The sequence below is a fragment of the Arvicola amphibius genome, chromosome 1 (genome assembly GCF_903992535.2).
Source record: "Arvicola amphibius chromosome 1, mArvAmp1.2, whole genome shotgun sequence".
Classification (NCBI taxonomy): Eukaryota; Metazoa; Chordata; class Mammalia; order Rodentia; family Cricetidae; genus Arvicola; species Arvicola amphibius.
Window position 1 is genome coordinate 67,621,353 of NC_052047.1, and position 27,994 is coordinate 67,649,346.

Below are 27,994 nucleotides of genomic sequence, written 5' to 3' on the forward strand. Positions count from 1 at the left end.
TTTGAACTCTGATCCTCTTGCCCTGTCTCCTAAGTGCTTTTATTATCGTGGCCAGCTTTTCACATTGATGTAGGGACCCAAACTCACATCTTCATCAATATGCAGCACTTGATCCTACATGTTAAGCTATCTCCCCAACTCAAAAAGCACATTTTTTTGCATTTACTTATTTATTAGTGTGCGTGTGAGAACTTGACATCACATACACGTGAGGATCAGAGAACAATTTGTGGGAGTCTCTTCTCTCATTTTGCCATATGGGTTCTGGGAATTGAACTTAGGGCATCAGGTTTGGCCACAAGTGTCTACAATCACTAAACCATATAAGCTTCCACCATCCCATTTTTAATATGCACTTTTAAAGTGGGGAATAAGCTCAGGAAGGTAAAATACTTCAGATCATCAAGCAGCCTTGGCTCAATGTTGACAGGGTTCTCTGGATTCAGTGGGAAAGGGCACAGCCTGTTCTTACTGTCTGCCAGGGATTGGTTCCAGAGCGCCCTTCCATACCCCAACTTGAAATGAGGATGCTCAACCCCATAGGTTAAAGGGGCTTAATGTTTCCCTCAAATCTGTGTGGCCCTCTCTTGTACTCACACTGTCTCTAGATAATTTATAACACCTAATACAATGCAAGCGCTATAAATAGCTGTTACGTCCTATTGGCTGGAATAGCGACGAGAAAAAGAGTTGGTGCACGTTCAGTACAGATAGCTCCTACTTGCTGATATTTCTAACTTGGACTGGTTGAATCCAGGGTGAGGAAGAGCTGACTGTACTTGCTGTCTGCTGTCTGCTGGAGGCGTGAGGAGGTGAAGTGGCGCCTGCATCATCTTTGGGCCGGCGACATGGCCCACAGAGGTGTTTGGGGTTCAAACCCAGGTCAGGACGTAACTGGGTCTGTTTAACATTTCTGAAACAGTTCCTAACCTGCAAAACGGAGTTCACTGGGGGAGGGGTAGTTTTGAGGAGGAAAGCGAAGGACGGACAACGGAAGGCTACACAGCAGGAGTCTGTCCTAATAATCCCAGCCCTCGGGAGGCTCAGCTCAAGGACAGCCGGGGATAGGTGTGGGGGCAGGCTGTACAGAGATACCTAGCCATCTCTGACAAGATACTGTTCTAATGAAATGTATTACGTATATTAACCCTTTCAATCTTTCTAGTTAAAAAGGATAGGAAGTAATCCTTTTTAAGAATTTGTATTTATTTTTTTTTCCTTTTTTGGTAAGAATTTGTATTTATTATTATTATGTGGGCGCTGTGACCCGAGGTATCCTGAGCTTATTCCACCACTTTAAATAAGCATATTATATTAACTGTTTTCCCTTCACATTTTTGCGGTGTGGGTTTCAAACTCAGGTGTCAGGCTCGCATGGCTTTTAGCCACTGAGCATTCTCGCGCTAGGGCATAGGTAATAGTCCTCTCTACAATTTGGGCTTTGGGGAATTGAAGCTTTGATCGGAATTTCGTTCAAAGACATCAAAAGAATAAAGGAGATTTCCTAGGTTTCTATATCCTTAAGTCTGACCCAGTTATCCTCGCGTCCGCCTGCGACCCGCCTGCGCTCTCTGGTGGCGAGAAGTGGCGCTGTCTTCTGGCATCCTGCGGGAACGTCCACACTCAGTGGGCAAAGACAGTATGGGAATTGTCAAGACTGGGAACGTGAAATCTGGAGGACCAGAGAGTAACAGAGACAGGGAAGGGGGCTAGTAGGAGGCGCCCACCGAAGCCTGGGAGGGTGGTGTTTCTAGCTCGGGGGGCGTGGGCTATGGATGGATGGGCGGGGCCTTTAGCTGGGGCGGGACCATCCTGAGGGCCAGACGTGGCGCTGCGGCCGAGTTTGGGTGCAGCCTGCGGAACGTCTTCTGCCAGGCACAGATGAACATCCTACTGTGGCCGCCGCCGCTGCTGCTGCTTCTCGCGGCGCTTGTGGCCCAAGCCACCGCCGCCACCACCTACCGACCGGACTGGAACCGTCTTCGAGGTCTGGCCAGGGGGCGGGTGGAGGTGAGTGCGCCTTTTCCCATCCTTAGTAGGACAGCCCTAGAACCCCGCAGCCCCTCAACCCTGGAATACATCTCTCTCCGGTCTCAGGAATACCAGAATTCCCGAGGCTCCCTCTTTCCCTCCTGCGTGGCGCCGGGGATCATCCCTTCTATTCCCTGCCACAGGATGCGCAGCATGCACTGTGGGAGCAATAAACATCGACCTTGCGGCCTGGCATTCTGAACCTTGGCTCTGCTCCCGATTAGGCCGTACCGAGGGTCTCTGAACACCCAGCCCCTCTTTTCCAGGTTATAATTCTCCTAAAACTGCTCCTTAGAACCCAGTTCTCCCCACTGATAACCCCACTTCTTTCTATTATTCCTCCCACACCCCGTTTTTAGTGCCTGGAGTTCAAGAATCTTCTGGGGGAGAAAAGACCTTTTAAGCTCCTCCCCTCACTGTTCTACGCAGGAGCTCGAGGAGAGTGCAGGGAAATGATACTAAGCATCCCAGCAGCCCTGGACCACCACCCCCATCACTCCACCCCCACTAAGGAATTCCCTAGAGTCGTCCTAAGTGATTCAGATGCTTACAGACTTTTCATGGGCCTTGGTTATATTTTGAGAAAAAGGAATGTAAGGGAGGCCTGAAATAGGTGGTTGTGAGGTCTGCATTTCCTGTCAGAATGTGGCCTTCCTTCAGGAAAGACAGAGGGTCCACCCATCCTCCATAGTTAGGGAAGGGTAACCAGATGGTTTGTGGAGCTGGACCACAGGTGGCTATCAGGGTTAGATCTGCATGGGATGGGTAGGGACCAGATGGCTGTTGCCTCTAACGGGGCCCTTAGGGCAGTTCTGAACTGTTTTCTTGTGGTCTGACTCTCCCAAGTGGTTCCAAGGGCCAGAGGGCAGGTTTAGAACTCTTCTGGCAGAAAGGAGAATGCTGTATATGTGTCTCCTGGGCATTGGTCCGCTATCATAACCTGTAGGCAGGAACCCATGGCTAGTTCTTCTCCGGCATTCTCTACCCCAGGTCTCTAGGTCTGAGTTTCCCCGACTGTACAGAAGTCTCCTTTCCACAGGACCTTTTTACCCCCTCCATACCTTGGTGCTGCCCTTCCAGATCCCAGCCTGACCCAACTCAGAGTTAAGGATAGCATGGTCTTGGCTGTATAGTGATGGGCTCCTGATTTATCATTTTATCTCTCTCCAGACCTGCGGAGGATGACAGTTGAATCGCCTAAAGGAGGTGAGTTCGAAGGAAGGGGACCCCTTAAGGAATAAGCAACACTGCTTACTGACTGGGGGCAGGGAGGAATCCTTGCACGTGGACCTGGCGTTTCCCCGTGTCTAGTCCTGAGGTCCCGTTGTCTAATGCTGTGGTTCCTCCCCAGGTGAAGGCCTTTGTCACCCAGGACATCCCTCTCTAGTATCCTTCTGTTCTGTGAAGGGGGAGGGGACGGCTACTAGTTTTCGATTTTTGTCGGCCAAAGAGGTTGATTGGCCAGGGGATTCTGCAGAAGTCTCAAAATTAAGTAGACAAGAGAGATTATTAACGCAGAGAAAGGCCCTTTACTTCTCTGAACCCTAATCTCACAGTAAATGAGGATCGGGTCCTCATCTAGGCTCAAAGTAAGTGATCAGCTAAGGGAATTCGGGAGCCACCATCACTCTTTGCCTCTGTCCCCACCCCCTTAACATCTCCTTCAGCCACAACCTGGTGATGAAGCACCTCCCTGGGGCAGACCCCGAACTCGTGCTGTTAAGTCGCAATTACCTGGAACTAGAGGTGAGGCATTGACGGGAGGGGCCCCAGAGCAGTGCTGAAGTACTGACCCCGTCTCTTCTCCATCTCAGCGCATCCCACTCAGCGAAATGACCCGCGAAGAGATCAATACGCTGGTACAGGAGCTCGGCTTCTACCGCAAGTCGGCGCCAGACGCGAAGGTGCCTCCCGAGCACCTGTGGGCGCCCGCTAAGCCTCCCGAGGACGCTTCAGAGCGCGCCGACCTGTAACCCGGAGCCCCAGTGGAGCTGGGACCCCCCCCTGCCAGCGCCCCGGAGACAGAATGAGGCGCTCAGTATCCCGGGAGCATCTCTCTTGCTGAGAGCTGACGCCAGTCTCCGAGGCAACGGAAATGGGGTGTGTGTATGGGGGTCCTCTCAATCCTCCTTTTTCCCTCCCCAGCTCTACTAAATTCCCTTCCACCCTTACTAAGGCTCTTCTCTATTTGCTGCAAGTAGATGGTGTGGGAAATCAAACAGGAGTTCCCGAATATTCTTGGGTGACTCCTCCCACTGAGGGAGTTGGGGACATTTGGGAGATAATTCACAACCCGATACCATTCCCCAAGACAACAGAGAGAAGTCGGGATCGTTGAAAACCAATAATTTATCAAAAACGCTGCGTGTGTACAAGAGGGAGGGGGGTTCCGACAAACCGGGCAGCAGTGGGCAGGCGCACTGGGGGGGGGGAGGGGGTGGAGGGCGGGAGCGGTGCTGGGGTGGGGTGGGGGACAGCCTGCAGCGCGCGGGTCGGGCGGTGTGAGCAGAGTGGCTAGACATTCTTGCCGCGCAGGCGCAGCTCATGGCGCCGCAGGTGGTTGTACAGCGATTGCACGTAGGTGAAGACACACTTGGGGTCGGGCTTTTTGCCCATGATCATCATGTCCTCCACCTCCACCAGGGGCACACAGTCCACCAGCATCCTGCAGGGGGAGGGGCACAGGAGTTGTTGTCAGTGCCCGCCTGCTTTTTGCTCTGTCCCTCTACCCTGAGGTCTTTTCTTTGCCGCAGCCTGTTAGTCTTTCCATAAACTCCAGACTGTCCATGGATTAGAAACACTTTCCAGGAAGGGAGAGCCACAGCCAAACCCAGGAGCCATCCATGGGCTAAGCAGAGAATAAGATGGAGCTGTAAAGTAAGTCATGCCCCACCTCAGGCAGGTAGGTTCTGGTTCTAGACCCCAACTTCTCTCTGGAGGGTCCACCTCCTGCCCATGCACTGGTATACCCCAGATGATAGTCTCAGCTAGGCCATTACACCCCTGACAGTCTTCCCCTTTGGTTAGTGTCTCTCTACTGCCAGGACTCCCCAGTGACCCCCTTTCTTCTGGGGACAGGTCTTCTACTGGAAATGGAGGCCAGGGGGCTATGTCAGGAGTGGCCCTTTAGCCGTTATCACCTGCATTGGGTGGAGCAAGGGAGGCAGGTGAGGATCCCAGCCACATGAGCTGGATTGTCTACACCCTACACTGTGCTCAGTGGTGCAACTGCCCTTCTGGTTCTCCTTCAGAATGCTGCATTTCACACAGTTTCACAGCTCAGAAGGTGCCAGGCTGGACCTGGTATGGAATACATGCCCTCAACCATGGGTGCTAGCAACTGCCTGGAACTCCTCTTTCCTACTGTAGGAACCCTTCCCCACAGCTTTAAGACGGGGTACAAGCTCAGCTTTACTTTTTACTCCTGTCCCAAACCACAACAGGAGTCTTTTCTGTGTTGCCTCCTGTTGGTGCTGGCCCTTGTTACTGCTGCTCAGTAAGCTTACTTTGGCAGGGAAGGGAAAAGCAGATTGCTGCTGGTCCCCAGACATGGGATAACCCAAGATCCCATCTGGTACCATCAAATCCAGGACTGTAGGAGGACTGGAATCTACTCCCAGCTCACCTAGACCATCTTTGTGGTGGTACTGGAAATTAAATCCAGGGTCTCAAGACAGAAGCTTCTACCACTGAGCTACATCCTAGCTCTTTACCTTTTGAGATTAGCATCTCAATAAATTGCTGGGGCTAGCCTTGAAATCACCCCCCCCCCAGCCCAGGCAAGCCTGGAATTTGTGATTCTCCTACCTCAGCCTCCAGCGGAGTTGGGATCGCAGCCCAGCTCCTCGCCAGATCTTTTACAAAGACGCTGAGAAGCTGAAAAGTTTCTGTCCTGGTTCCACCTCTGACCACTTGTGGGTGCTGGACAAGGCTCTGCCCTCTGTGATCCTACCCCACCCCTTATTAGTCATCCCTGATCTCATTTGAGACCTTGGAAGTACTCAGGATAAGTGACAGGTACCTGGCTCCACTGATGATGGACTATGTGCCCTTGGGGTCATCCCCATCCCACATTTGGCTTGTTTATCCAGCTGTACCATGGTGAGAAGGCAGCCTCTCTCTGGAGCATCTTCCAACTGAAGCTATCTTCCCAAGGATCCCTGCCCCCAATCCCCCTCCTGCCCATGGTGCCTTCCCTGGAGACCTTATAAAGCCATTGTTTATACCGGGGTACATGGTTCAGGCTACCCAAGTGACAAGCCAAGCACCAGGCAACTGAAGCAACAGCACGTAGCTGAGTCACACTTTCCTACGGGACCAGACCTACACTAAGCCCCTTTCTCTTTAGAGTGGCCCGCTGAGCTGCAGCTAAGTCCATATAAGACCTAGAGCGTGTACCAAGTCTGTTTTCCACACCTGGACCTCTGAGTGTATGCGCATGTGTGTTCCTCCCCACCCCGGGGGACCCTGACCCAGGAGGGTGCCCCAGCGCATCCTTGTTGACTCTGAGTCAGATGCCTTCCAGCAATCCCTTTGCTCCCTGGGGACCTCTCTTCGGTCAGAGCTCTGACCACTTGAGGATGCTGGATAACACTCTACCCTCTCCTGTGCTCCTACCTCTGCCTCCAACTTATTTCTGTCACAAAATTGGTCGGAACACAGTGGTGGGGCTAGAAAAGCAACCACTAAGGAGTCTGGAATCATTCTGTGGCCGGCCTGAATGCTTTTCTTATCTTTCTTGCTTTCTGAATTCCGTATCTAGAATGGGACGGTCAGTTCAGGTCGGAATTCTTTACTGTGGCCCTGAGGTGAGATGACCAGAGAGGAAAGCCATATGGCTCAGGCAGTCCAGCCAGAAACATCTTCCTGTTGAACTGGCCCTGTTCCCAAGCTCCCCACTTTGGAGAAGGACACCACCAACTCCCCATATGGCTCATTCCAAGCTTAATTATGTCTTGACCCTTCCTTTCTCCAAACCAGATCAGGTTTTCTACTTTTTTTTTTTTAAATAGGGTCTTGTAGCAGGGCAGTGGTGGCACACATCTTTAATCCCAGCACTTGGGAGGCAGAGGCAGGCAGGTCTCTGTGAGTTCGAGGCCAGCCTCGTCTACAGAGTGAGTTCCAGGACAGCCAGGACTACACAGGGAAACCCTGTCTCAAAAAAACCAAACCACAGGGTCTTGCTATGCTGCCTAGGCTGGCCCTCCACAGTGATCCCCAAGCTTCAGGCTCCTGAATGCTGGGATTGCAAACTCACACACTACACCTGGCTCTGCCCTCCCTGCTTATGATGCTGCTCCATCTTGCACATCTCAAGTTTCACCCAAGGATCATTTTAGAATGTTAGCCTGGGCACACCTCTCCTGTTTGCATACCTTTTATTCCTGGGTCCTCACAAGGAAGTTCAAACTCAAACTGTGGCCATCTTTTCTCATCAGGTCCCTCCCTTCCAGGTAATGCTAGATTCTCCATCTCTCTTGTCCCTGGCCCTGTCAGGCCTGTTCCAATGCCTGCAGCTCTTTCTCTTCCTTCAGGCTGAACTCTTCGGATCCCAGTTTAGTTTTCTCTTTTTTACAAACTGCCACTCTGGGCCTGAAGCCTGAGTCTGGGGCCTCCTGGGCTCCCCCATCAGTCTTCCTACTTTGTCATCCCTACCCACGGGCAACGGCGTCACCTAGGGTCCTGCCTGTCTCCTTTGGCTTTTCTAAGGCTCCCCCTTCACCTCCCCCTTTCCCCTCATCCCTCTTTGTGCACTGATGAGCAGATTCCGGAGAAATGGGGCAGGTGGGAGAGGCGACATTTCTCACCGTGGGGCCCCAGGCAGGGGTTAGGACTTTTTGGTTTTTACCAGCCCCTTCTGGACCAGACAGCGGTAGAATTCCTGGATGTACGTGTACACGCACTTCCAGTCAGGCTCTCGAAGCCGCACCATGTCCTCTGTATCCAGGAGCTGCGGGCAGTCCGCATGGGTCCTGGGGAGGGTAGGGGGCCAGGAAGGGGCGGGGGCAGGACCCGGTGGAGGAAGGAGGGAGAGAGGCCGAGAGAGGGAGGACAGACACACACACACACACACAGAGACATGAGTTCAGTTATGCTGCCAGTGCTGCGGTCTGCCAGCCTCCCGCATGCCCCTCCCAACGGTGGACGTGCCGCTCACTACCCGTCACTAATGGTGTGCGGTGCAGACAAGGGTGGGGGGCCAAACCAGTCAAGGTGCAGAGAACTCTTGGGGCAAGCGGGGACGCAGGGGAAGGGGGACAACGGCACTGGCGCCGAGGTTGGAGAGGAGGGCTGTGCCCCAGGGATGGGGGGTGAGGGAGGCGTGAGAGGAGTGGGGGAGGAGGAGGAAAAATCCTGGAGGGAACCAGAAAGAGAAGGGGAGAATAAGAAAAAGATGGAGGAGGTGCTTGGGTGCAGTGTGCAGAAGGGGCAACGATTCCAAACTGGAGGGCTTTTGACGTCCTATATAAGCCTATATAGGTCACTCGGGCACGGTGCCTGGGCCAGGAGCCTCCTTTTGGAATCTCCAGCTGGGATCCCGTGGGAGCAGGAAGCTCTGGTGATAGTGGGAGGAGAGCAGGACAGAGAAATGGAGAGAGGAGGGACAGGGGCAGAGGGAGGAGGGAGAGGTTATGGACTGGGCCACCTGGTGGGCTGTAGCCTGGGTTGGTAGGCGAGCCTGCTGCTCCTTCCTTCCGGTGGGCACCTGGCACACTCAGCAACAGGTGGGCATGGGTGGAGGAGGATGGAACCTCTCTGGGGAAGGGGGGGTTTCGTCTGCAGACCCACAGTACAACTGGCCACTTCCATGGGGTCTCGGGGCTGCTGAGCCCAGCTGACACCAGGAGGAGGGGGCCCACACTTACTCAGCAGATGAGAAGGCCATTTCAAAGTTCTGGCGCCTGTTTTGTGGGCTAAGCTGCCCATAGTCAAAAGCCTCGGGGAAGAAATTGTGCACCAGGGCACAGAAGGCCATCCCGTCACTCCAGCTGGAGGAGAAGTTCTGTATGTCCACATGCTATGGGAGGAAAGAGCACTGGTCAGGACCCTAGGGAAACATTCCCATGCTTGCTGAACCCCCCCCCCCTTTCCCACGTTCTGCATCCCAGACCTGTGGCAATTGGGCTCAGACAGACCTCGTAGCTTGCTGAAAGCTATACAGAAGGTGAGCATTCAAAACACGACCTCTTCCAACTCGGTTTATGAACCTCTGAGCTGTGATTTTTAGCGGGGGCGGGGGGAGACTACTGAGAGCCCAGTACCACTTAGCTAAGGCTGTGGTCAATGTTCCAGTCACTCCTTCCCTCGCTAACATTTACTCTGTGTAACACTGACTGGACTCCAAGAGCAGGATTTGTCCTTGAATCATGCCCACCAGCCCAAAGGGCCTTCCTTCGTTAGGCCCTTAGGGATCCAGAGCAGGACACACATGGTCTACACGATACTTAGTTTTCCCATCTGAGAATGTTTTCCGTGTTTCCTGCCAGAGTACATGGTAGCGGCAAAATAATTCTAAGGAGCGGGTACCAAGCTGAGGAGTTCCACTGGGCTCACCTCATAGCCACGGGTCTTGGCTCTGCACCAGTCCAGCAACATCTGCTTGATGCTATTGGCATTGGGGACTCCGAAGCTGGTGGAACGCTGTACAGCTGTACGGGGCGTGCCAGGGCTGCTGTGGGGGGGGCAGTGTGGGGAGGAGGGTCACAAGACTCCATTAGTGGGCCAGCTTACCCTTTGGGCCCCTGGTTTGGTCTTCCATGACCTTCAGCCTTTCTATCCCACCTCTGGCTCCACCCACTGAGCTTCAGGCCCCATCCCCAAAGCCCAGACCACACCAGCTGGGCAGCCCACACCCTCTACCACTCACCCTGCCGAGCCTTCTTTCTCCAGTTTCTCAATCATGGCCTTGCGTGCTTGCGATGCTGAAGTCTTGGGCAGACTCTGGGCCTTCATTAACTCTTTCTTCTTCTCTGCCTGGCGCTTTTCTAGGGCGGCCAGGCTGCCAGGACGTGGGCTGGCTTGGTCTTCTCGGTCAAAGATGCTGGAGGGTGACAAAATGCATGTTGTGGGTCCCGCTCTCTTGGCACCAGGCCAGGATCATTAGCTTTGATGTCGCTGGTCGTGAAAACGCTAAAACCGGTGCAGCTCTCTGTACAGCTGCATGGCGTCCTCCTGGGCTGCTTTGGAGCAGCATTTAGGAGAGGTCTTATACTTCATGAACTGCCACCAGCAACTTCCACTGACAATTGAAGAACGGGTTGGGGGAGTAGAGGGTGGCCCTAATGGTGGGGAGTGGGTGTCCTTGTCATGCCCATTTTACAGAGAGGAACATAGAGGCACAAACACAGGAGGCTGGCAGTCAAGCTTGTTTGCTCAGGCTTAGTTCCCAGGACTTTTCTAGGGGTGTGTGTTGTACTGCCAAGTTCTAGACAAGCTCAGCATCTAGGCATTATCAAGAAATCACAGTGGCATGGGCTAGTATACTAGTTACTGGGGAGCTGAACCAGAAAGACTGCAAGCTGGAGGACCATTTGAGCGATAAGGTGGCTGACTTGGGGAAACTCCTGACTCACAATAAAAAAAATGAAAGGGCAAGTAGAGAACTTGCCTAGGACGCACAAGGCCCTAGGTTCCATCCCCAATACCTAAACCAAGCAGTAAAAAGTAAAAGTAATGAAGTGAGCATGAGCTCATGCCTTTAAGACTTTCTCGTGTGTTCTTTTATTACTTCTGGTGCTGGGGGAAGGAATCCAGGGTCTCCTGAGCGCCAAGCAAATGCTCTACAAATGAGCTACACCCTCAGTCCTCCCACTGTGCTATTTAAACACCACAGGGGACTCTGATGTATTGGTGTGCTCCTGGAATCCCAGAACTCTGGAGGATCACAAGTTCAAAAGCAGCCTGGGACACAGAGAGAGAATCTGTCAAGTGTTCACCTCTCACCACACCGCAAAAATACAAAAAGTAAGTGTAGGTCTGCAATACCAGATACTCAGGTAGCTAAGGCAAGCTCACAGCCTGCTGAACCACAGAGGGAGATCAATGCCAATAACGGCAATTTAGGGAGAGACCCTGCCTCAAAGGAAGTGAAGAGAGGGCCAGCGATGGGGCTCAGCTGTGCAGTGTTTGTCCAGACAAAAACAAATGAATCAACTTTGCAAAGGGTGAGAGGAATCCATGCCTGTTTTCACTAACAATGAGGAAATCGAGGCCTCTTTTGGAGGGTTTCAGAGGACACAGTTGCAGGGCTATAGCATCTGCATTGCAGGTCATCAAATGAGAGCCACTGTGCTCTGCTTTCTTCCGGCCCTGCATCCTCTGTACTGTGGGGCGTACCTCTCTGTACTGTGGGGCGTACCTCTCTGTACTGTGGGGGCGTACCTCTCTGTACTGTGGGGGCGTACCTCTCTGTACTGTGGGGGCGTACCTCTCTGTACTGTGGGGCGTACCTCTCTGTACTGTGGGGGCGTACCTCTCTGTACTGTGGGGGCGTACCTCTCTGTACTGTGGGGGCGTACCTCTCTGTACTGTGGGGGCGTACCTCTCTGTACTGTGGGGCGTACCTCTCTGTACTATGGGGCGTACCTCTCTGTACTGTGGGGCGTACCTCTCTGTACTGTGGGGGCGTACCTCTCTGTACTGTAGGGGCGTACCTCTCTGTACTGTGGGGGCGTACCTCTCTGTACTGTGGGGTGTACCGCTCCCTCAAGTCAAGCTCTGTGACCCAGAAGTGTCTTGCAGATGTGGGAAGGTGGCAGGGCCAGCGGGTGATGGCAGGTCACTCTCTAAGGCTCAGTGTGAAACCCACAGCAAATGTCTGGCCTCCACAGTCCTCCACCCCTACCCTGTGGTGTGGCTGAGGATTAAGAGAGATCACAAAGCAAGCAGGACTCGTTTGATACCTCCCTTACTGTAGACCTATCCTCTCTCAGTAGGTCAGCCTGCCTCCTGCAGAATGAATCCATAGCGAGATTCCCCACAGGCACTGTCCCATGCTCACCTGCCCATCTTTTTGGATGAGGAAGAGGAAGAGGAAAAGGTCTTGGTTTGGACAGTGGTGGTACTGCTGCTGCTGCTACCATCTGCGGAAAAGGGGGTGAGATGAGGACCTGTGCTAAACACGAGGATATGGAGGGGAGGCTGCCTGGAGGGATGGTGATAGACACAGTAGAGAAGTGGAAGTGAGGGCACAGTTGAAGACACAGAGTGTTTAAGGAAGAACTTAAGGAGGTGAGCAGGCAGCAGGCAGGCAGGCACAGGAGAGAGCAGGTGGCCTTACTCTCCGAGCGCCTCACGAAACTTGACTCCACAGTGGTGGTGCGGGCCGTCTGTGTGCCATCATCTGGAGGGACAGCAAAGGGACAAAGAAGTGTGTGAAAAATACAGGGAGTTAACCTGAGCTCACCCTGAGCCCCAAAGCCCTGCTCCGTCTCTTACTGGAGTGGACGAGCCGCTCAGTTTTGGTAACTGTGCTGACAGCTGAGCCGTCAGCTGCCCGCTGACTGTGCCTCGTGGTGGTCTCTGTAGCCAGATTGTTTCGGCTGTCCCCTGGCCGGGCCCGTGCCTCCCGTAGTCGCTGTTCTCGTTCCTTGTCCCTCTGGTCTGAGCGGGAGATGCCCCCATGCATGCCCAGAGGGGCCGCCCAGCGCCACACAGCACACATACACAGACACAAGGGGTACACGGGATGGAGTGGAGGCAGCTCGTTAGAAACACCAATGACACAGGAAACCCGTGCCTCTCCAGGGATGGTTGAAAGTGGGTGGGTGGGGGGGACAACCACAACTTGGCACAGAGCCGAGTGTGTGCTGAGGGTGATGGGCTCTGCAGATGGGAGAAGGGAATATTTGGATCCAAGACAAGTTTCTGTGGGACTAAGCAGCCGAGTCAGGAGGGAATAGCTGACATCCAAAGAGAGCTGGGTGGGTATCGCAGCTGACTGGTGAACCTTCAAACTAGTCTTAGGGAGGAGAGGAGCAACTGCAAGGAGGATGCTGAGACCCAGGGGTGGGTGCAGGTACTGGGAGAAGCCATCAGATCCAGGGAAAGAACACTTGAGAAGGAAGCTGTTGGGGAGGGTTAACTGGGTCTGCAAAAAAAGCAAGTAGGCTGGGGACCGGGACATCAGGGCACATGTAGCTCAGCGGGAGGGAGAGCTAGTGCTCGTCGCTTGTCGGGGCTGCAGGAGGCATTTGACTGCCAGCTGGGAGTGGGGTAGGCTGGGGGAGTAATTGTTCTCAGAGAACAACTGTTCCAGAAGTCAATCTAGAGTGTGAGGGAGAGAAGAGCCAGATCCAGGGAAGAACTGCAGGGAAGGGAAGTGGCTACATATGGGCTAGAGGCTGAGGGGAGCAACCCAGGGGAGAGGAGCAACTGGGGGATTATCTGGATTAAAGCAAGGCACAATTAGATGCAAGGTGAGAAGGGCCGAGGGGAATGGCCAGGAATGCACAGCTGGACACAGGGCAAGGAGGCCAGGGAGCAGATGGCTCCAGGGAGGGGGACACGAGGAGGGCAACTACTGCCTCCAGAATGAGGGGCGCGGCTGAGGAACGGAGCGGCTACATCTAGTAGGCAACTGGCTCTCTACCTCTCTTTCTTTGTCGGAGCTCACGGAGTGCAGCCCGGATGAGCTTCCGTTCCTCAAAGTTCGTAGTCTGGTCCAGCTGTAGATGAAAGAGTTGCTGCACACCTGGGGCCTGCCAACCCCTACCCTCTGCCAGCCCCCAGCCTACCGGAGCTAACGTACCATCTTGTCCAGGACTCCTTCATCCTCAATGGCCATCAGCTCCTCGGCACTCAGGGGGCTCCGTCCCTCTGGGGCTTTGTCCACTCGAGTCTGCTCTGTGCCATTAGCTGCTTCCACTGTCACAGAAGGGGGCTCTGCTGGATCTGGCTCCATCTACAGAGTGGAGAGGGTGTAGGGTTTACACAGGGCTGTGAGTGAAACCTGGGTAGGAGAGGATTAGATCCTGGGGCTGCAGGCATAGCACTGGAAATAACCAACAGCCTGCCAGGCCTACTAATGTAGGTTGGCTCTGTTGGCTTCAGGCCCACGGTAGTCAAAGTGGAAGACCCGTATAGAGTGTCCCACATATCCAGAATCCAGAATCATATTAATCCAAGTTGGTGGCAGTAAGAACAATGGTTTTCATTCAGTAGAAAACGTCTGTATAAGCACTGGGGATATTATTGTCCCTGTCAGAACAGGGGAAACTGAGGCTAGGCCCTCTGCGAGTGTGATATGACCTAAGGGTTGAGCTGCAGTAGTTTAGCACCTCAACTTGAGTTCTTTCTAATATTTTTTTTCTAGCTTTCCCCCAGACAAGTATTGCTTGCCAAGGGGCTGGACCAGGTCCCAAGGTCTCCTAACAAGGTGGCCGAGTTGGGCTACCCCAAACCAAGATGTCTCGTCTCTGGAGGTCCAGACCATTTCCTTCCCCACCTTGCTGGGTACCATTATCTAAGAGGCACCAGCACTGACCTATCTCCCCCAAGGGAACTCCCTCCCACCTTGCCCCTTGAAGCCAAGGCCCAGCTCAGCTACTACAGCCGTCCCCTCCCAGCAGGAACTCTGTCATGAGGGTAGGGAGAGCCAAGGTGGCAGCTGCTCTAGAGAGGCCTGGCCTGGTTGAGGCTGCAGGACAGCCACCAGGGTTAAGAGTCTGGGCCTTCTTGCTCCTATCTTAGAGTGCCCGTGCCTAGTCCTCTGTACAGTGAGGTAAACTGAGGCTGAGGCAGTGCTGGTCTGTCTACAGACATTCAGCAGAGCTGGGTTCAAATCAAGTCCCTCCCACGGGTTGACTTACGAGACTGCTGCTGCGAGAGGGACCCGCAGAGGAGCTGCGGCGGGTGCTAAAGGCAGGCGGGTGGGCTACAGGAGCCCCAGCATCCTCAGCTGCCTGGAAGAGGGCCTCAGGGTCGGCAGCAGCCAGCAACAACTCGCTGGGCTCTAGCTCAGACTCCAGGTCCGGCAGAAGTGGAACACCCAGCCGCAGGCTCAGTACCTCCACCTGCCTGGTCAGTGTGTCTAGTCGCCGGCTCAGAGCGGCTGTCTCTGCTCGCAGCTCTTCAGCTGCCTGAGCCACTGGCTCTACAGTGGCTAGGGCTGCATCAGCTGCCTGGGTCACCGCAGCCCGGCCCGCTTCAGCTACCGCCTGCAGCTCCTGTAATGCCCGGTTCAACCGTTCCTCAAAGGCCACAGCCATCTCGGGCCCAGGCCCTGGTACTCCTGGCATCGTGCTACCGGGGACTCTTTGGGGTACGATGGTGGGACAGTAGCAGGGGCTGCTGTCTATGCTGGCAGCGTCAGAGTCTTTGCAGCTGGTCTGAGGGCGAAGGCAAGGGCAGTGAGCCTGCCCCGCCCCTGCTGGCCTCCCAGCCTGCCACCAGCCAGCTGGAGCAACTGCCCAAATAGAAACCTATTCTGGGCTCCTCTATAGAGGGGATGGAGGGGGATGGGTAGTCTGCCCAAACAGGCACACAGCCTGCTGCATGTCTCAAGGATTACTGAGACCAGAGTCCCATGACCCATAGGTAGAAAAATGGAAGCCGGGAGCAAGACATGGGCTGAGACACCATGTACATTAGCTGTGAGACTTCGATTTGCTGGGCTCCTGCAAATCTCTGCCCTCATGCCACATTGTCTTAGAAAGTTCTGAGCAAGTCAGGGAAACGGAGGCACAAAGAGGTGGGCCTTTAAGCAACCTGCAGGAATGGGGCTTGGCCCTGGGAGACATGTTCTCTAGCCCATCCACTGTGCCAGTGCATTACGGACACGCCATCTGCTCCCCTCAGCTGGGGAGACAGGTGAGTTGTTAGCACCAAAGTCATCTAACCCTAACACCTTCCATTCACCCGGAGAACCTCATCTGTAACCATCCCTCATGACACCCATCCCAATCTATTGGGTCCCGCTTTGTGACAAGAAGGCCACTCTTGTTCCCACTTTCTTCGTGTTACCCACTAGAAGACCCAAAGCTAGCTCTGCCTGACCACCTCACCTCAGTCAAAGTCCCATTCGGTCTTTCGTACAGCATAGAGGGCACTACCTGGGCAGCCCACCGGGAATCTCTTCCCCATCGGAGCTCCCAGCCAGCTGATCCCGGGCTCGGGAATGAATAATAGAAGGAATACATTGTATTCAGTTCCCGTGGCACCTGCTGGGCCGATGCCTCATTGCCTGATGCCCCCCTGCCTGCCTGTCTTCATCAGTCACTCTGCTCTGCCTCCACGGCGAAGATGCTAATCAACAATCTCCTAATGGACCAAGCTGAACTTGCGTGAGCCTGTGATCTGATCTCCATGTTGGGGCTGACGTCCAGCGTCGGGTGGCAACAGGGGCATCAGGGCTGCCATAGGAAGACAGCAGAAGCCCCTACCACCTACCCTGAGCCTCAGTCTTCACACTTGCTCATGAAGAATGAACTGATCAATTTAGGTACAAGGATCAGAGACCAGCAAATGGACCCAGGCATGGTGGCTCACCCCTGCAGTGCCAGCTCTCTGGAGGTGGACACAGGCGGCTCACTGAGTTTAAGTTCAGCCTTGGCTATGTGCAAAGATCATTGCCCACCCAGGGCACAGGAAACTCCACATCAAACAAACTAAACAACAAAAGGTCAGCACATGGGAAAAATGACTTCAGCTATGTCTTTGGGTGATACAGTGGTTCAGTTTTAGTCATGTTACCACTACCTGTGGACTATTGGCAGCAATGCTCCTCTGGCCTTGGTGGCTTTGAGTGCACAGTGGCGGAGGAGCATCGCAGAGAAAGCCTGCTAGTCCTGCACCCTTAAAGCAGCCTCTGGAGCTGGTGTATGGCGAGGCTGGTGGAATAAAGAGGGGCTCACCTTAAAGTTGCAGCCTCCTCGGTTACCAGGGGAGGCATGGCTGAAGGAAGTAACCTGAGCGACACTACCCAGTCGGGTCACAGTCCCAGGGCTGCTGATGTGGCTGATGGTGCTCTTGCCCCCACTGCTGGTGCTGAGAAGAGTCGGGGGCGCCCGCAGTCCCAGGGTCAATTCTGGTTGGGGAGAAGGGTTGCTGTTAGGGCCAGTTGGAGTGAGAGCAGTGCCAGTCAAAGGAGTGACACCCTGGACACTGGACACTGCCCTGGCCTCACATGTAGAACCAGGAGGGAGGGTTTGCAAGGGCTCCACCCTGGCAGTGAGAAGCCTACCTGCTCTCTGGTTGCCTGTGGGCAGCAGTACGCGGCCTGAGGAGGCCTGGCCACGGCCATCCTTGATCTCAATGGTAAATGTGGTCTTCATACTGCCCCCTGGTTCCCCAGTGCCAATGCCCACAGGCAGCGGGGTACTGGGCTCTTCTGAGCAGGGCCTGGGCCCCCCTGCTCTGTTTTCAAGGGACCTGGGAGCCAAGCCCCGCCCCCCAGGGCCCTCCTCTTGAGGGCAGCTCTGAAGCTGGGCCAGGGAATGAGCAAGTTCTTTTTGCTTCTTGTGGGAGGAAGTGTCATTGGGACCTCGGGAGGAGGAGTTGCTGGAGGAGGAGGAGGCAGGGGTGGTGCCAATGAAGGAAGGGCCCAGGGGCCTAGTGGGGGTCAGCGAAGCAAGGGCTGTTCGAGGTGGGCCATCCTGGAGCCTGGTAGCCACCGCCGGGGTATCAGATGTGAACTTGCGGACTCGGTCTCTCACAGAGCCAGCCCGTTGGAACTGGGACCGTCCTGCAAGGGGGACCGGCTCTGAAAGAGACAAGAAGGCTGTCAGTGACTGGGTGGGATAGGGACTGCCCAGAACTTGGGGATAGTAAATACGGCCAGTACCTCGATTTTGGGTTGGCTGTTGGGGACTGAGTACAGACAGGGAGCGTTGGCAGGGCTGTGGTTCAGCCAGATCTGGTAGGTTGGTGAGTAGGTGGCAGCCATATGGGGGAAGAGAAAGAAAAGTGGATGGTGGGGTGGTGTCCATGCCACTTCCATCTCAACTCCTCTGCAACGCCTTGCCATGCCCAGCACACCCACTGCTGAGGCCTGCCTACTCAGCGCAACCCTCGTGCAGGCTCCTCCTTTCTCTCCTGCACTGACCCAGGATGGCGTGCGCACTCTTAGGAGCCAGGGGTAAGTTTGGGCCAGAGGAAGGTATCCAGATTCTCCTTACTGATGGGACTAGGGGACAGCCCCCCCCCCAGCCAGTACTGCCCATAGATCCAGCTGGGTGATGGGTGTACTCCCTTATTGGGGAGAAGAATGTGCCTGAGGCCTGTTGCCTTTCAAGGCTGTGAGGAGGCCTCTGGCCATGGGTGGCAGGGGCGGGAATACCTCGGGGGCAGTGGTGGGGAGTGCTGGGGACTGCCTGAACCTGGAAGCTACAGCTGTTGAAGCATCAGAACCCATCCTACCGGCAGGGAAAGGGAAGCAGGGGCAAGCGGAAGCCTGTAGCAACCTGCACAGGGTTCCTCACCTGCTCTCTTAGTGCTGGAGGAGCCTCTGGTGGGGGCCAAGGTGATAGAGGGCTCTGTGGGGCCAGGCATGGGCTGCAAGAGAGACACCACATAGGAAGGGGCTCTCAGACCAAGGACCTCACCTGCCTGGCATCCCTGCCTCTCACCAAACTCACCTTGCTGATGACCGGCCCCTGAGAGCTGGGGGGTGCTGGTGACATGGGGGGTTCAGGGCTGGGAGCTCCTGAAGGGCGAGGAAGTGGCTCGGAGCTGTCCAGAGGCTCAGCAGCAGGACACTGGGCTCCAGCCGGCTCTGGGAGAGGCTCAGGGCAAGCAGTGGTGGGTGAACTGTCAGGTGAGGCGGGTGAGCTGGGCGTGCCCCCAGGCGGGGCCCTCAACAGGAGTGTCACTGTGGTCACATCCTGGCTGGTGTCCTCAGGGGCTGGGGCTGGGGCTGGGGCTGGGGTTGGCTCTGCCACGTCTGTCTGCTGTTTCTGTTGCTCTTGCTCTGGCACCTGCAGCGGACCCACAGGACGCAACCAAGGTTTCTCTGACTCCGAGTGCTACCCCCACCCATGGAGGGTCAAGCTGACAGAGCAGGTCATGCAAAGCAGAGGGGCTGGGCATGGCATGGCTTCCTGTGGGCACACCTGCATAAGGAAGGCATGTGCCAAAGTGCCAAAGTCAGTGCAAAAGGTGGGTTGACAATGACCAACAGTTGGTGATGACAGGAAACTGGCTTGAGGGGACTCCTATGGGCTCCTATGTCCAGAGAACCTCGAGAGCAGAGCTCTGGCCTCAGACTGGCTAATCAGAGAAAGCTAGCTGTGCAGAACTGGGCAGCTAGCATCCTCTGCTGGCCATTAGTGGAAACTGTATGTTTTGGTTTCTCTCCCCCATTCCTGAAGAATCCGCTGAGCACTGCTCAGCAGGGGCCTGGAAAGCAGGCCAAGGTCAGGTAAGGATGCTGTGCGGTGCTCTCTGGCGGGTGAAGGGCAGCACGTGACGTGCTTAATCAGGAGAGGTACCAAGACTAGACTTGCATTTCTAGGAGATCCATTTGGCTGCTGAGCACAAGCAGGGTGGTAGGGGTAGGGGTGGGAAGTAGGAGTGGAAGTTGGAGAGGTGCCAGCGTATCCATGAGAGTAGCGATGGGGAAGGAACAGTAACTTGGAGCTGTGTAGACAGGCTGGCTTTGAGAGAAAAGCCTGCGTTCAAGGTCTGGAGTGGAAGGCGTACGCATGAGAGTATAAAAACTAACTCCAGGGTTTCCTCAAACACTGGCCAAGGGCCAGCTCCCAGTCAAATGATGGTGTAGCAAAAATGCCCTGTACTACTGGCACCAGGAGGCACAAGACACTGGCTCGCCCTCCCTCCACACCCATACTCCTTACCTTACCAGGGTCCAGTCTGTGCGCTGCCTGCCTCCTGCTATCCTCTCGGGAGTCACTACTAGGAAGTCTACTGCACAGTCTCCCAGCCAAGGTGGCAGCTGGAAGAGCAGGGGCAAGTGTCAGGAGGTGACTGAGATGCTGTAGGCAGCAGCTGGAAGGGCAAGGGTGGGTCTGGCCAGGGCACCTACCCTCAATCTCCTGAGCTCGTACACGGCGGATGGCAGCTCGGATCAGCTTGCGTTCCTCGTACTCACCGGCACTCCGAAGCTGTGGGTGACAGGCAGGCCACAAGGGATAGACTGTGGAGTCTGGGTTTTTATTTACCCTTCCCCTATCCCTTGCCTGCCCTGGGCCTCACCAGTGTGGTCAACTCCTCTACATCATTCATGGACTCCAGCCTCCCTGCCAACCGTGCGAGGGCAGCCTGCTGCTCGGCTTCCCGTTGTTGAGAGCTGCAGAGACAACCATGGGTGTAACTACCGTTGTATGACAGGGTCTGGAGGGTGTGAACTCAAGGAAAGGGTCAGGACCAGAGGCCTGAACCTCGACAGAGAGACACGGAGCTGTCTGTGTAGAATCTCTGAGCAAACATCGATATGTATACATCTATGGACACAGGCACTAATGCCACATTCTACCCATACAGCACGACCACAGTTGGCACTTTGTCCATACCCACAGGTATCCTATGCATTCCAATGCTCACAGGCATCAGACATACATGCCTCCACACGAGCTGATCCCCTGGCACCACCTGCAAACCCAGCCCCCTCTGCCACTCACTGTAGCCAGTTCTCCTTGTTGTCTTGCCGTTCGGCGCGGAACCGTTTGGATGCCAAAGCCCCCTCGTCTCGTTCTAGCTCCTGCCGCTGCAGCTCCCGGATGGCGGAGCGGATCCGCCGCCGCTCTGCTAGATCTGCTGTGACCTCCAGCTGCAATGCAGGTGGGAGTGAGGGGTAGGGCATTCTGTCAGGGGCAGAGGGACTGGCACCAATTGCCCATAGTTCTGCCTGGGACACAATGAGAGGCTTGTCTCCCTCCAGTCTCTCAACCCTAAGCCTTCCACGTGCCTGCATCCCACTCAGGGTCTTTAGGAGAGACCAAGCTCATGACGCCAAAGATCCTGAGGAGCCCACTGTGCACTGTGGTACACAGACCACCTTCTGTGAGTGCAGATCCAGCAACCACCCACCCAGGTCAAGGGCCAAGCAGTCAGGCACTCCTTTCTGTGACTTGATACCTGTTCTCCTGAGTCATTAACCTTTTAGACCAGGGAGCCACAGGAGGAAGAGTGTGGTCATCCTTCTGAGGGTCCCTGGAAAAGGAAGGGTGACTCAGGTAGCTGAAGTCCCCTGCTGATCTAGACCCAGAGTAGCAGGGCCCTGCTGGGAAAGACATAAGATAGGGAAACTGAGGTGGAGGAAGGTGCCGTAGGGTCCTAATTCTCTGCTCGGCTGAGGGTTACTTTTTCCCTTTACTGGCTCTGGCCTAGCCCTGACCACCATGGAAGTAGTCAAGGCCCAGAATGGGAAGGGCTGGTCCCCTAGAGAGATAAAGATAAGGCAGCTAGCACCAGGGTCTACCTAGAGCCCCCAGTGGTGTCCACAAAGTGCAGGAACTCTTATCAGCTTCTCAGATTTAGAAAAATGCGCTCCCTCTGTGGTGTGCAGGCAATGCTGGTGCCTTCCCCACACCACCGGGCACAGTGGCCCTTTGAAGGAATCTTACGGTAGAGGCCTGGCTCGGGGCTGGCCAACAGAGCAGTGGAGGAGCCAAGCCTCCCGTGTGAGTCTAGCAGGCAAACAGGAACAAGAAAAGCACATAGTGACTGACTCTCCCTTTTCAATCCTCTTCCTTCTCGGGTGGGGAGCTGGGAGGTGCAGGCAGAGGGTGGGCAGAGATAAAGAAGCTTCTGTAGGGACTGTGAGCTGGTCCAGTTTAGCCAAGAATCAGTTTGTCTTAATCTGAAGAGAGCAGGCAAAGCCTTGAGGGACAGCTCTCCAAGATCCACGTTCCTGAGGAGCTACGGAGGGTCAGTCCCTGGCAGCTCAGGCCAGAGCCCCCATCAGGTTCCAGTCTTGGCTGTACAGTCGGGGAATATTCCTTAACCTCTCTCTCACTGCTTCCTAATGTTCCAGATGGAACGAAGGCCTTTGGGACTGGGCAAGAAGAGGGGGAGGGAGCAGTGACTCAGGGTGGCCTCCTCTACATAGACAGCATGCACATGCAAAACCATTGCCTCTTCTCTCGGTTCCCATCAGCCACGAGTAGACAGCGAAGGAAAGACAGAACATACTGGTATATTTATTGAGACCCAAATTATGTCAGACCCTGCACTAAATCCCCACTTGTCGTTTGTTTGTTTGAGACGGGGTTTTTTTTTTTTTTTTGGTGTGTGTGTGTGTGTGTGTGTGTGTGTGTGTGTGTGTAGCTCTGGCTGTTCTGGAACTTGCTTTGGAGATCAGGTTGGCCTGGAACTCAGAGATTTGCCTGCCTCTGCCTCCTCCAGAGTTGTTGTTTTTTAAAGATTTATTTGTATTTATGTGTATGCACGTGCATGTGTTTGTATGCATGTATGCTTCATGTGTACGGGTGCCTGTAGGGGCCAGGAGAGGACATCAGATCCCCTGGAGCTGGAGTGGTTGTGAGCCACCTGATGTGGGTGCTAGGAACCAAATTCGGGTCTTCTGGAAGAACGGCAAATGCTCTAAACTGTTGGGCCTGTCCAGCCCCCTCATCTACTCTTTTTTTTTTTTTTTTTTTTTTTTTTGGTTTTTCGAGACAGGGTTTCTCTGTGGCTTTGGAGCCTGTCCTGGAACTAGCTCTTGTAGACCAGGCTGGTCTCGAACTCACAGAGATCCGCCTGCCTCTGCCTCCCAAGTGCTGGGATTAAAGGCGTGCCCCCTCATCTACTCTTGATACATTACTTCTGTCTGATAAGAGAGAAATGAGTGTCTTGTTCATGATCAAAAAACTTGAAAGTTTCAACGTAGGTCTTTCTGATAGCAAGGCTCGTCTTAGACTGAAGATGGCTGCAACCCTGGAGTTTCTGTCAAGGTGGGAACTCTGAGGTTCTGTATTGGAGACCCCTCTAGCCTGGTCTGGAAATGTCAAAGCCTTAGGAGACCTTATCACAACCAAGGGAAAGACGCTTATTTCCCGGAAACATTTGGAAGTTCGTAGCCTTAGGGTCAGCTGGTCCAGACCGGTCCAGACGGTAAAGGCCCCAGACACAATGACTAATCCATTATATCATGGGCCCCCATTTCCAAGCCCCAGAGGGGAAAAAAAAGAATAAGATGGGAAGTTGGCCATTTCTTCAACCCCTGGGTACCTCAGTATCTCGATCTGGAAACTGGAATCCTCCCTCTGAATCTCCTAAGTGAATGGTGTGGCCGAGGGATGGACCTCATTCTGCTGGCCACTCCCTGGAATGCTCCTTCCTTTTGGGACTGTGGGCAAATCTCTGACCTGTGTCCCTCTTGTGTGTCTTGTGTTCCCCACCCTCTCACACATCAAAGGTCAGATCACAGTGTTCCTACTGTGTCCAGAGTTCCCCACCCTCTCAGTAACCCCCACTGTGTGTGGAGGAGACTGTGGGAGGGAGGGAAGGAAATACAAAGAGCTATTGTCCACCAGGGGGAAGGGGACGGTTTCCGAAACTGCCTAGTGAAATTCTCCAGGGAGGAAAGAGGGTGCTTCCTCCTCCAGCGGGAGGCTGGAGGGGGCGGGACGGGCGGGACTGGAGCTCTGGCGCTCCCTACTCTTGCTGCTGGGGCGTCCGGCCGACCCAGCGTCTCGGTAACTTTTGTCTCTCCACCTGCCTAAGAAACGATTTCTTCCTTCAGGTCCTCCCTCAATCCCAGGATCAGAGCTGCCCGCAGTGTTGAGAGAAATGGGGGAACGCCTCGCAAGGGGGCGCTGAAGGTCCGCAGGCTGCGGCTACTAGCGCGCGGCTCGCCTGCGCCCCACCCACCCCAGTCTCCAGCCGGGCGCCGCTGCTAGGAGTCCGGCAGGAAGCCCCCCGCTACCGCATCTGCCTGCAAAGGAAGAGAGGTTCACAGCACCTAAGCCGCTTCCCAGGTCACCGGCTGGGAGGTGGAAGGCGTGCAGACACGTGGTATGGGGCACACACAGCGTGCTTGTCCCCTGGTACCCCTGTCCTGCGCAGCCCACCACCCCGACCTCAGGAATGTGCGGGAGAGGGGCCGGAAGCAGCTGCGGCTCCCGAGTCAGCTGGGCACAGCTTTCCCATATAAGGCCGGGCCCCGCGGGGAGGAGCCGGGCTTGGGACGCCCCCGTTCCTGCCACGAGGCCGGAGGGTGGGACCCTCACAGCTCCGGGGCGCAGCAATGGCGGGCGCGGGGCGGTGGAGCCGCAGGGCTGGGGTGGGCCTGGGACCGCGATCCGAGTCAGGGTTTGGCCTTGCTTGTCCTTTCCTCCCAGGCCCCGGGGCTGGGAGGAAGTGCGTCCGTCAACTACTGCTTCTGTTTCTTCTCTCTAACGCTTTCCCCAGCTCCCAAACTTCGCATGCGTCTGATGCTGGATAATCCCTGAGATGAGAGTGCGTGGACACCCAGCCTGGCTTTCCCTGTGGAAAGTCTGCGACCCTCACGAGGACTCTGACTTGAGGGACGGTGAAGACGGCTGCTGGGCGTCTTTGGAGACCCAACCCCATCTCCTGGCTCTAAGAGTGGCTGCCCTGAACTCAAGACTAGGTTAAGGTGCTGGCCCCAGGATATACAGGCCAACTGCCTAGGGGAGGTCAAGACAACTAGGTCAAGTGGCCCCAGCCTCTTTTCTAGGGGCAAGGATTGCTGGTGGCGTGGGGGCACTTGTAGAGAAAGTAAATCTCTACTTTTCTGCCCAGGACAGAGATCAGAGGCTGGGTGGTGGGGCTCTGGTCCCGCTCCCCATGGCCTTCTGCATGGCTGTGTGGTTGGACACATTACTGGCCGGGGTTGTTGCATTGCCTCTCTGTACATGGTCGTAGGAAGAAGGTGTTAAACAGGGGTGGAGTGGACGAACCCCAGCCTCTATCCCAAAGTTAGGGCCATATCTTGTTTCACCCCTGTGCTAACACTAGCAACCTTATTTATTTATTTATTTATTTATTTATTTATTTATAATTTAAGTGCATTGATGTTTTGCCTGCATGTATGTCTGTGTGAGGGTGTCAGAAGCCCTGGATTGGAGTTACAGACAGGTGTGAGCTGTCATGTGGGTGACTTGGATTTGAAGCCAGATCCTCTGGAAGAGCAGCCAGTGAGTGCTCTTAACTACTGAACTATCTTTCCAGCCCCCCCCCCCCCTCCGCCCCACACACATATTTTAACAAGTAAAAAACAAAACAAAAAAACCCCTGAGGCTTAGAGAAGAAAACAACAGACGAGACATCACAAGACCCATAAGGGTCCACAGTCTATTTCTCTCTCATGGCCAGACTCTGGGTATCCCAAGATCCCCTCTGGAGTTTGGACCTAGTAAAGCTTATAACCCGGAGCGTTTGGGTATGTGATTTCACCACCCAGGTGGCGGCATCTTGGCTCTTGGAGCATGTGTGAGCATTCTGTAAGATGGTGGACTCAGTACCCTACTGTTCTCTGGTTTATTAATCATTGCTGCTGCCATTATCACTGGGCAGGCTTCCAGGAGTGGGCAGTGCCCAGGCTGCCTTCCCACACCTGTGGCAGCCCATGGGCGAGTCCCCAGAAGTTACTGTTTAAACAGGAGATGACAGTTGGGGGTGGGTAGGGACTGGACATGGACAGGCACATGCCACAAGGGCCTGTGGATCAGCCAAATGGAACCAACTTGGTGCTGTTTCCTTAACCTCTCCTCCAAACCCCTCCCTCTTCTTATGCGCTGAAAAGTGCAAAAGCAGCGGCCCAATAGCCCTGGCTTGGCTCTTGCCCACCCCATAGTACAGTAATAGGGCTACTTACCAGTTTTCGGAGGGCTCCCTCATCCAGCCCAGCTAAGGCCTCATCTGCCATCTTGCTGGCCCCTAGCTCCTTAAGTGTGTCAGCTCTCGGTGGCACTTGGAGAATTCTGCAAGAGGCAAACATGAGTTGGATTGCTGGAGCTTGTGGAAATCTCAGTCCCTTAGTTTCATGCCTGTTTCCCTTTCTATCCCCTGAGCATTTGTTTCTGTTCTATACTAACTACCCTGCCATGTGGCTCCTGGCTAGGAACTGTCCTCTGCCCCAGGGTGGTTTGCCGAAAAATTCACTAACCAAGAATAGGTGTGTCTGTTTCAGCCTTACCAGCTTGGCTGCCAGTCTGCCCTGTGGTCTAAATTGGCATCCTGACCAAGCCCCAAACAAGGAGAGCATGGACCTGGACAGAGAAAGAAATCAGCAAGGCCCACCCAAGCTGTTTACCACCAGGGGGTGCAAGCTTCCTGTCACACCCATTCATCTCCAGGGCTACCCAGCCTACCCCTCTACCTGCCCTCCACAAACTGGGTGGCTGGCTGTGGGCTGAGGCCATGCCCATCTTTCTGCTCCTGTCACCAATTCCTTCAGGTGTGGGAGCTGTTTGCGTCTTCTGGATTTTTAGATCCAGCCTTCTGGTGCATTTACTCCCTGCAACGCCGACTGGCCTGGCCCTCTGGAGCCAGGTGTCCAGTTCTCCCAGTTAGCTCACACACTCAGAACTCACCTAGAGTTTGCTTCCCAGCTGGAAGGGCCTTGGGAAGCTGGCCCACCCAACCTCTGGACTTTGGGCAAACGGAGAGGATGGGAGAGGGTCAAACGGTCATCACAGGGGGGTCAGTAAAACTCAGACTCAAAGGGCAGGAAGGATCTAATACAAATCGTGGTTATTTCTGCCTTCTCAAGTCCCCTCCCAAAAATGCCGCCAAGACTCCAGGGTGTTTGTTTCTTGTCCAATCGCTATCCATCAAAACAGATCCCTAAATCTGGTGACAGTCTTTTTAGCCCGACTCTCTCCTTCCTGGACCCTGGAGTCTTTGGAATTTGAGAATCCATGGCCTAGCACACCTAGATACTTAGTTAATATGATGGCTGAAATGGCCTCGGGACCCCCACCTCCATTGATTCATCCCGAAACCATCCCTTCTCTCCACAGCAGTCACTTAGTGTGAGTCACCCCATCCGGTGAATGGGTCTGGGGGAACCCTAATATACACTAATTGGAGTTTGAAGAACCCCATCTGTTCAAGTCACTGCTTGAGCTTGCCAACCATTCTTAGGGTCTTTGCCTCCTGATCTAGCTATTCTGTCTGGGGTAACTCCCCCTCCCCGGTGTCATTTAATGGTCACCGGTCTTAGATATCGTGGACATGCTGTGCTTCCTCATGTTGGGCAAGGCTGTTCCTAGTACCACTCTGCTCAGAAATTCCTGTCACTCCTTGCCACTATTCCCATGGCTTCATGCTACACAGTTTGAGGTCCTGGAGATTGTTAAGGCCCTGTGGGTGAGGGGTCGGGATCTGGGAAACTTCCTCAAGGTGATCAGTTCCCCACAGATTAGTGTTTCTGGGGACCGTGGACCCCTTCGAGGTCCATAGCTGCCTTCACCAAGGTCTCAGAACCTTAATCCTGTGGTTTGAAGCTCCCATAATTTGGTTGGGGCTCCCGGACCTGAGAGTTCCAGAATCTGTCCTGACATCTAACTTTCACCACCCCACCCCCCGACTCATCTTGGATCTGAGGGTCGCCCCAAGATCCTCACACCCACCTCTCAGTTCGGCCCGCCCTTTCCGTGCGGGTTCGTGTTTGCTCGGGACCCGGCAGATGCAGAGGAGACGGACTGGCGGGCGGGACGCACCACAGCCCGGGATCCCAGCCGGTTCAGCAACGTCCCCTGGACTCTGCGGCAGACGCCTGTCCCGCGGCGCCAGCCAGCTGGCTGGCTCCGCCCTGACAAGCCGTCCCAGCCAATTCTCTGTTGGGTCCCGCCCTTCTCAAGTCCTATTGGGAAAATTCAATTTTTGGGTTCCACCCCCACTAAACTCCCGCCCCTCACTGTCCAGGGATGTTTGGGTATTGTAGTTTTGGGGGCTGCTGCCGCGGTGTCCTTGACCTCCTCGGGTGGGCTTCGGCAGGCTGCAGGCTGTAAACCGAAGTCCAGGAGGGTGCCACAAGCCGGGCAAATAGCTTGAGATGGGGTAAGCCCTGAGAGGTCTGGACAGCCCCTCCCCCTCC

General features: G+C 54.8%; 2 protein-coding genes across 4 annotated transcripts; one reads left to right on the top strand and one right to left on the bottom strand.

The window, feature by feature from the left end:
• The first annotated feature begins 1,838 nt into the window (after nucleotides 1–1,838).
• On the top strand, nucleotides 1,839–4,202 carry Selenom (selenoprotein M). Its single transcript, XM_038312823.1, has 5 exons — nucleotides 1,839–2,010; nucleotides 3,202–3,237; nucleotides 3,383–3,417; nucleotides 3,699–3,777; nucleotides 3,846–4,202. The coding sequence occupies exons 1-5, from the start codon at nucleotides 1,882–1,884 to the stop codon at nucleotides 4,002–4,004; spliced, it is 438 nt and encodes a 145-aa protein (XP_038168751.1). The 5' UTR covers nucleotides 1,839–1,881; the 3' UTR covers nucleotides 4,005–4,202.
• A 274-nt stretch (nucleotides 4,203–4,476) lies between these two features.
• On the bottom strand, nucleotides 4,477–27,659 carry Smtn (smoothelin). Of its 3 annotated transcripts, none has more exons than XM_042055482.1 (21): nucleotides 27,528–27,554; nucleotides 25,769–25,874; nucleotides 20,607–20,755; nucleotides 20,182–20,275; nucleotides 20,012–20,090; nucleotides 19,824–19,921; nucleotides 18,606–18,944; nucleotides 18,450–18,522; nucleotides 17,813–17,884; nucleotides 17,213–17,731; nucleotides 16,884–17,056; nucleotides 14,841–14,933; nucleotides 13,781–13,933; nucleotides 13,622–13,697; nucleotides 12,469–12,633; nucleotides 12,311–12,373; nucleotides 12,032–12,113; nucleotides 9,899–10,072; nucleotides 9,586–9,703; nucleotides 8,898–9,049; nucleotides 4,477–4,696 (listed from the first exon to the last, which is right to left on the bottom strand). In XM_042055482.1, exons 2-21 carry the CDS (start codon nucleotides 25,817–25,819, stop codon nucleotides 4,546–4,548), a joined length of 2,874 nt encoding a protein of 957 aa, XP_041911416.1. In that variant the 5' UTR covers nucleotides 25,820–25,874; nucleotides 27,528–27,554; the 3' UTR covers nucleotides 4,477–4,545. The 3 variants fall into 3 exon arrangements, with proteins under 3 accessions (XP_041911416.1, XP_038198036.1, XP_038198029.1); XM_038342108.2 differs by lacking the exon at nucleotides 14,841–14,933 and adding an exon at nucleotides 7,839–8,003 and having other exon boundaries at nucleotides 4,559–4,696; nucleotides 9,586–9,700; nucleotides 27,528–27,659; XM_038342101.2 differs by lacking the exon at nucleotides 14,841–14,933 and adding an exon at nucleotides 7,839–8,003 and having other exon boundaries at nucleotides 4,559–4,696; nucleotides 27,528–27,659.
• Between the last annotated feature and the right edge of the window lie 335 nt (nucleotides 27,660–27,994).